The sequence below is a fragment of the Ostrinia furnacalis genome, unplaced genomic scaffold (genome assembly GCF_004193835.3).
Source record: "Ostrinia furnacalis isolate ACB-3 unplaced genomic scaffold, ASM419383v2 OfSCF0194, whole genome shotgun sequence".
In the NCBI taxonomy this organism is placed as follows: domain Eukaryota; kingdom Metazoa; phylum Arthropoda; class Insecta; order Lepidoptera; family Crambidae; genus Ostrinia; species Ostrinia furnacalis.
In genome coordinates this window covers 216232-225363 of record NW_021130433.1, presented here as the reverse complement: position 1 = coordinate 225363, position 9132 = coordinate 216232, and the positions used below count along the sequence as shown (strand labels likewise).

Sequence of the window (9132 nt, the reverse complement as noted above, 5' to 3'; positions counted from 1 at the left end):
GTGAATTTTATTAGGTTTTATACTTTTCAACAGACAATGGTTACAGAAGTGGCGGAGCTTACTCGTAATTAATGGTTCACGTGATAGAGGGCCTGCTGCGGATAGACTATTAATTGAGGTTACCTATGATAAATTGATTTTAGATCAACGGCTGAAAGGTTTTCAAATCATAATAAATAGAGTCCAGTCAAGTTTAGGTTAAGGTAGAGACAGATATCGATAAAAATCTTATTCATTTTATCTTTTGTCCTCTTATTTACCTTTCAAAAAAAAAATATCTGTATTTGTTCATAAAACAAAAAAGAAACTTTATAACCCATATTGTGCAAATAAAGACTGATTTGATCTGAAAGAATAGAGAGACGTCCGAACTCCCTATACCTTAAAATATTAATTAATTTGTCATGTGACAAATCTGTAAATTACCTAATTCATGTAACGACACCACACATGTAAAATCTATCAAGGCGTTTAGGATTCAAAGCGTGCCAAAGAATTTAACATCAATAGCTACAGAGATGCACACGAAAAACATAGTCCTCCTTTTCGGCCAGTCGGGCAAAAGAGGGACGCTGAATTGTGTGTGATGGAACAAATAGAGTACAAGATGTTTGATGTCGCCAAACGTTAATGGAAACTGTGACAGACAGCACTAACCTACTTACACGAGTTTGTGTCCTATAGGTACGCGATGATAATATGTTCTTAGGGGCACCATTGCGGTCCAGAAAGTTACCTGGCTGTAAAAAATAAGCCTCATCTATCCGGTTATTATGTTGCACATACTTTTATCTTAGCTTAGCTTAACTAAAACACGAAAATGCCACACCTTCAGTTCTAAAGCTGAAAGAATTTTGAAGTTTATAAATTCGGTAATAAAATTTTCATTAAGGTATCTAGCCATGATCTATTTTTATTGCTTACTGTTTCTTTAGAACAAATATTTTTAAAATAAGCAGACAAAGTAACTAGTTAATACAAATGAATTAGCCCTGAAGTGTTTACTTGCACGATATGAAATAATATAGGGTGTTGCCGGGTAATTTGACGTAGCTTAGATTCCTGTTTAGAAGTGAAACGTATAAAATTTTCCCTTTCTCGGATGTGCTCCTCGCTATTTATTCTTCAAAGAGAGCTCAAAAATACGTGCTATATCTTATGAGATACAAAAGCAAGAACAGCTTACAAAAGTATGCTTTTGTAAATAATGTACTTCGTGTATACAAATTGTTTTGCAGAGAATAGCATGTTGTGTTGACTTCAATCAATTGCCTAGGTAAAAAAGGGCATAACATGCTTACAATATTAAATGAGGAACGAGACAACCAAAACTGAGAGTTTATGTTTATGGCTTTACAAGGCGACACACAACAGGGATCATGGTAAGAAATAATTTTGCTCTCGCATCTGTAATTAGTGTCAATTATTCAATTCATTGGCGCAAACACCCTGTATAATAACAATGTCAAAAACACAATTGCGAGTAGGTATTTTACCAAAAACGCATTGAAATGAAAGCAACTGTATGTACTTTACGACATCATTACACGCTACTTTAGCCGTTCGTATAGAAAACATCTGTTTATACATTATTGTCACGATTTTCCACGATATAATAAGGTACGTCGGTATGCAATGAGAACAATTTGCCATTAATAAAGTCTAGTTAGTGCTGATAATAATCTACACTTGAAATGTCTGCTAAAATTTACTTCGTGGCTGATTTGGTCAAAGTGCTAATTTTCTTTTTGTGCTTAAGAATTTCGCACAGCGGAAGGATTAGAAGGATTGTAAACGGAATGCCTGTGTTGTGCGGTAGATATCGTATCAGTTTTTATTACTTTTGCATTCTTTTTTTACATTTTAAGACTAGTCGTTCCCGCGCCTTTATAGCGCAAACTAAAGCGAAGCTAATAAGTGCGGCATGTAACGCTCATGAGACGAATTTATGAAATTTTGAATTAATCTTGAATTTAACCAATCTGATCCTGCCCAGGTTAATACTTACATTACAATAAATTCAAAAAATCGACATTCAAATTAACTCTATCATAAAGAGATTAACGCGTATTCAAAATATCTGAAAGTATTGTGATGTGCGGTGGATGTGAGAAGAAAATATAGAGGTGTTCAATTTACAGGCAATGCTCACATTCAACTTCTGAAAAAATAAGTTGTATTTGTATTGGCAGGCGAGCAGCCTCGCGTCGCATCCATTCGGAACTCTACCACCGGTCAGCACCTTTGTGGAATTACCCTCGTATCGCCAGAATTTGCCATAACAGCAGCCCATTGTGTTCTGCAGCCAGTCGACCAATACGTTCTGCGGTTGAACAATTATTGTGTTGGTGAAAATGAGACCTACCCTGAAGCAGAAGTAGTAGACATCATTATCTACGATCAGTATGACAGGTATGTAGGGCTTCTAGCACTTGTTTAAAAAACATATTAGCTAATGCCCCAGCGGCAACAGATTTTGATTTAAAATGAATTCACCGTTGTAGAGCCTTACAGCTATTAATGGCTATTTTACGTTCCCAAATACAACACCAACTATCCTATGATAGAACTTTAGTACTGAGGGCTGACTGTGTTTACATCAATCGTCGTCATTATGTAATTCATTATAATGAGCGCGTAAAAAAAATTACATTAAATGCATGACAGATTGTATTGCTGTATAGTCCAGTCAATAAAGCATTATAGATGGAAAACTGTAGAACACAATTTCTGACTTCAGGACTTTATTTAGACTAGTTAGGTGGAGAACATAGCAAAAGTCCCCGCCCTTAGCCCTTGAGCCGGCGGGGAGAGGGGGGTTTAAAGGTGCCACTTTTCGGTTTTTCGCTTAATCCTCGGAAACTATGCGTCCTAGTGACATGACTACTTTGAACCAAAAAAAGCATATTCAATTTGCTACAGATGAGATAGACAAGTTTTTCTATAAATTGTATAGTTTTCGCGGCATCTGCTCTAGAAGGTCTGTAATATTGGAAATTTTATTTTTGTCTTACATGTTCCCATCAGGAGAAAATCGACTAAATCAACATTGAGCAATCATTCTAGACATGCGGGAGCATGTTAAGCCTAGTTCCAGCGAGGGGACTACACCGTGCGTATATTTAGACGAATCACTTTGATCCACTTTTGAGTCCTCATCACTCAAAAACTGCTGTGCATTAACACTTCAAATTTGGCTCATGTGTTGAGACTTACAAGATATACATCAGTTTCAAATTTCATAAATCTGCCTCAAACGGTTCTTTAGATATTGACGTCCAAAAATCTACATGTCTGACCTATAGACCAAATTCTAACCACTTCCAGATGACCTCGAAGGTTCAAATTTGGCATCCAGAAAGGTAGTTATGTAAATACAAAGGAACAAATAAAAAACCAGTAAATTTTAACATTTCACATGTGATAGATAGATAGTAGTGCTCTAAATATCGATTTTTGAACGTCAATACCTAAATAACCGTTTGAGGTATATTTATGAAATTTGAAGCTGATGTACATCTTGCAAGTCTCAATACATGAGCCAAATTTGACGTGTTAATGCACAGTAGTTTTTGAATGATGAGGAGTCAAAAGTGGCTCTAATTGGGTTGTCTAAATATACGCACGGTGCAGTCCCCTCCATGGAACTAGGCTTAACATGCTCCCGCATGTCTATAGTGTTTGCTCAATGTTGATTTAGTCGATTTTCTCCTGACAGGAACATGTAAGACAACAATAAAATTTCCAATTTTACAGACCTTCTAGAGCAGATGCTGCAAAAACTATACAAGATATAGAAAAACTTGACGGTCTCACCTATAGCAAATTGATTAAGCTTTTTTTGGTTCATAGTAGTCATGTCACTAGGACGCATAGTTTCCGAGGATTAAGCGAAAAACCGAAAAGTGTTACCTTTAAACCCCCCTCTCCCCGCCGGCTCAAGGGCTAAGGGCGGGGACTTTTGCTATGTTCACCACCTAACTAGGCTAAATAAAGTCCCGAGGTCATAAATTGTGTTCCACGGATTTCTCTCTACACCGTCGTTAAGGCATTCATTGACTGGACTAGTATGATTGATCGGATTACTTACTAGGGGCACGGCTAGGGGCGCTAGCGGAAACTTTCAATAACTAAAATTTTTTTAACGCGCTCACTAGAAACTCAGACTAAGCCCTCTGAACTGAAAAATGAGAAATCGAACTTCGGACCAAAAAGTCCAAATGTCTAATAGGAAGTAGAAAAACTCTCATATTTTTCATGCTATGTGAAAATAAATTGTAATATTAACTTTATGATTTTAACGTGGACATTATTGTATGGTTTTATCGGTGTAAGTAACTTATGAAGCCCATATTAGGTAGGTACAACAATAGGAACACCATAGTACCTAAACCTGATCCATTTGGCCGATATTACGTAATCTCTGCCCTAGATACAAATCCAATTCCAACTTAGCAAGACTCGAATCAACGAAGGTTTATCTGCTAATCAGGGCTCCGCATCAATGCTAACTTTGTATGGTTTCAGGTACTCGTCGACGCATGATATAGCCATCCTGCAGATACGGCTCGAACTAAACAATGTAACTTGGTTAAACGAGTCTGTGTTGCCAGCGTCGTCATTTGGTTTATCAAGTGAGTAAGGGTTTTAAAACAATTATGTGTATTTAAGTATATCAGTAAAATATCCATATTATATTCAGCTTTATCCGTTCATCCCATTGTACAAGCTTTGCTTAGAGATCGCACAGTGTAAGATGTCCAAGGAATAAGGATATTTTTTTTTATTTAACGAGGGTAAAGTTAAGTTACCCTGAAAATTTTAGTCTGGGCACGGAACTAGTAACTAGCTAGCTAGCTGCTAGCTAGCAGGTGCTGTCTTTCTCTAAGTTCGAATTACCTAAGTTATCAAAGTTATAACTGAAATCAAACACTGGACATGGTTCCATGCCATCAACACTCAATAATGATTTATCTTTAAAGTAACTAGGGCCCCCAGTTTAGATTGAACTGGACTGGGAGAGAATGCCCTATGGCATAAAGTTCGCCTTTTGTATTAAAGTTTGTGCATTTAGTTTAAAATAAATTACCTAATGAGAAAAAGAATAAAACATCACCGACACACATTTAGTTTATTTAGTTCACCATTTCAAAGTAGGAAACTACTAGTAAGTAGGCTTACCAGCCGTTTGTATTAAAAAACAAACGTTCCATTGAAACCTTAAATCTATTTCCCAAACAAATTACAAGACTAGACCGTTTTTTCTTTGATGTAGGTATATGGCGCCAAAACTATTATTAGAAGCCGCCAGCCAGACATCCTATTCATGTAAAAACTCAACATTTATTTGCAACTAGCGGCCGCCCGCGACTTCGTACGCGTGGATCCCGTTTTACCCCCTTCATCTATCTTACGCGGTTTAGATTTTTTCATACAAATGTTTTTTTCCGCTAACTCCCGTTCCCGTGGGAATTTCGCAATATCCTGTTGTAACTAAGCTTCAAGTTTACTAAGGTACCTGCATGCCAAATTTCAAGCGTCTAACTTAAGCGGTTTAGATTTTTCATACAAATGTTTTTTCCCACTAACTCCCGTTCCCGTGGGAATTTTGCAATATCCTGTTGTAACTAAGCTTTAAGTTTACTAAGGTACCTGCATGCCGAATTTCAAGCGTCTAACTTAAGCGGTTCAGATTTTTCATACAAAACGATTTTCCCGCTAATTCCCATTCCCGTGGGAATTCCTAAGTATCCTATAACCTGCCCAGGAGTATGAAGAATAATTGTACCAAGTTTCGTTAAAATCCGTCGAGTAGTTTTTGTTTCTATAAGGAACATACAGACAGACAGACAGACAGACAGACAGACAGACAGACATTCCCGTGGGAATTCCTAAGTATCCTATAACCTGCCCAGGAGTATGAAGAATAATTGTACCAAGTTTCGTTAAAATCCGTCGAGTAGTTTTTGTTTCTATAAGGAACATACAGACAGACAGACAGACAGACAGACAGACAGACAGACAAAAATTTTACTGATTGCATTTTTGGCATCAGTATCGATCACTAATCACCCCCTGATAGTTATTTTGAAAATATATTTCATGTACAGAATTGACCTCTCTACAGATTTATTATAAGTATAGATAGATTAGGTATCTCAAAATAAGGGTTCATCCTGTTCATAAGGCTGTTATATTTTTTTACATAATGGTAGTCATTATGTAAAAAAATATATAATGAATGATAATAATAATAGTCAGGTAATGTTTTAATCCAATTACGAAAAGCGAATTTATCGTACCTACTACCATTATTTATTTTCTAGGTGATGACTGCTCGATATACGGCTACGGGTACACGAATCCCCTTACGGCAGAAGTTTCAGAGAGGCTACTCGAAGGCAGAGTAGAGACGATGTCGCTGGATGAATGCATAGAGCGACTCGGACCGTACGTTGCCCCAGCGTACGACAGCGGTATGATGTGCGCAGTTGGAGAGAGCGGGGCCGACGCGTGTCAAGTAAACTTGTTTCTAATTTATTGGACTTGTAATGTGTAAATTTAACATCTATCTAGGTATATGATATTGACTTTTATTGGAACTGTATTAATATTACCACATGATTTTTGACATCAATAAATTAATATTTTTATTGCACCACGTTGGGCGCCAAACAGGCACGTGTGAAGGGCAGGCGATTATCAAAAATATCTTGGTCGATAATCAGTTGATTGCAAATGCCTATAAAAAGAAAAACGTCTGATGGTCTTTGGAACTAAAAGGACGTCGTCATCGTCGGTCCACCTGGTGTAGGCCTGCCTGCAATAATTGCTAAAAGGACGTCATTCACAGTAGAAACCAAGTAGGTAACTAAAATTAAAAATTTATAAAAGAAAATGGTTTGACATGTCCGTTATGCTGAACGAAGAGTTCATAGTTGAATCGTTTCCTTACATAATTTATGCTTAAGTAAACAATTAAATAGTCATAAAAAGCTCAATGCAACAGATCGCTTTAAATGTACCAAAACTTGTTTTATTTCAGGGTGATTCCGGAGGTCCTCTATTCTGTGGTAACAGTACCATTTTACAAGGCGTAAGTAGCTACGGAATGAGCTGCGGCGTGTCTGGTCTTCCAGGAGTGTACACGAGTATAGGCGCTCATCTGAACTGGATCCGTACTGTTCTGAACAAGGGAACACAGAATCAGACGACAGAATAAAAAAGATGATTTCATTAAATTCTTTATTTTCACAACGATGTTATTCATTACAACCATGGAAGCTTAAATAACATTGCAACACCTTTAACGAAAATATCTACGTTTGAAAACATAGCAGAGTATTTCTCAAAAAAAATGTACATTTTGAAAAAAAAAAGTGTGCTTTGAAACAGTTCAAAAGTTTTATATTTATAAATCATCACACAAAAAAAACACACACACAATTTTGAAGGATGAATATTAATCTTTAAGATAACGAAGAATTATAGCTATAATCCTGCTTATTACCAAATATTTAGATATTTTAAAAATAGTCCTTTTTTACCTTTCATACAAAAACCTGTTNAATCCCTCACTTTAATTACATCACTGAGAAGGCTGAGAAAGGAGTAAACATTCTACGTTCTCTTTCTGGAGTTAGTTGGGGTGCTCATCCTTTTTCCCAAAAACTCCTCTACAATGCTATCGTTCGTAGCCACCTGGACTATGCCTCCTTTCTCCTTGACCCTTGCAATAAATCAGCTTTAGATAAAATTAAAAAAATTCAATCTAAATGTTTACGTATTATTTTGGGAGCCATGAAATCTTCTCCTATCAACGGTCTGCAGGTCGAATGTGTCGACCCTCCTCTCTATTTACGCAGACAATTTCTCAGCGACCGCTTTCTTGCGAAGACCATCCAAAATCGTGGTCACCCCCTCATTGAAAAACTTCGTCATTTATCGACCCTGTGTGACTCAGCCGGCTCCACTCAAAAACGTTCTTGCATTAATCATTCATTTTCTAAATTTTCTCGCCTCCCGGCTCCTATCGAAGAGATGGAAGTAAACCCTTTGTACTCTATAAGCTTCGAATCATTAATTTTTAATCCATCCATCATTTTAAATTTGGGAATAGATAAAGACTGCCCCGGTGCTCCCAAAATTTTTTTAAATATTGTAGCCAAACACTGGCCGGACTGGCAGTACATGTATACAGACTCTTCTAAACTCGATATAAATGGCTGCGTTGGCTCTGCGGTCTGGATACCTGCCTTTAAAATCGCATTATCATTTAAATTACCTCCGTTCTCTTCTGTTTTCACAGGCGAATCCCTAGCCATTCTTGAAGCCATCCTTTATGCTGAATCTCATAATTTCTCCAAAACAGTAATCTTTTCGGACTCTTTAAGCTGCCTCCAAGGTGTTTCCTCCAACCCGTTCAAATCCAAAACCAAATATCCCATTTTATTCAAAATTAGAGAAGCCCTTTACAGGTGCAATCAAAAAGGTCTTAATATCNTATTTGGGTGCATACTTACAAATATTTCGAATTGAATAAATAAAGAGCATTCACAATATTTCGCCAATGTATAACAAGCCTTATGGCCTTACTATTTCGTTACTACCGTTTCGTTACGTACACTTTTTTTGAGAAATACTCAGCAATATAATCTAATGCATTGCGGAAAATATTATGTACGCGTCCGGTATATTACTATTTACTAATGTAAACAATCACAACAGCCGTCGAATATAAAGTGGAATGACGAAAAAATACATAAACATAACTTGTTCATTGGAAAAATATGTATCTACCTAGTTTACCTAAAAAAAAATCTAGAACAAATGACGCACATATATGTAGAAATATGTTTAGCTCCAGCACATGTGAAGGTCAAGTAAGGTTCGGATATACAACCCCCACGCCAACTTAACTTTATTTTGTTTAAGATGAATTTCTTAAATTTTAAATACTCACACCAACATATTACTATGCTTTGCACCCATTACTCACATTTCAATACCGGAAATATCAAATAAAATGGCACCGATAAGAAAATTCTATGTATCATAGATAGTATGGGCCCAAATCAGAGTTAATCTTTTTCTTATCTAAAATTAAGTCTAGCATGAAAATCAAAACTTACA

The 9132-nt window shown here is 36.6% G+C and overlaps 1 protein-coding gene across 1 annotated transcript; it reads left to right on the top strand.

The window, feature by feature from the left end:
* The first annotated feature begins 1631 nt into the window (after positions 1-1631).
* On the top strand, positions 1632-7322 carry LOC114354727 (serine protease 42). The gene is made up of 5 exons (XM_028307271.1): positions 1632-1815; positions 2193-2412; positions 4528-4634; positions 6327-6520; positions 7046-7322. Exons 1-5 carry the CDS (start codon positions 1695-1697, stop codon positions 7220-7222), a joined length of 819 nt encoding a protein of 272 aa, XP_028163072.1. The 5' UTR covers positions 1632-1694; the 3' UTR covers positions 7223-7322.
* The last annotated feature ends 1810 nt before the right edge of the window (positions 7323-9132 follow it).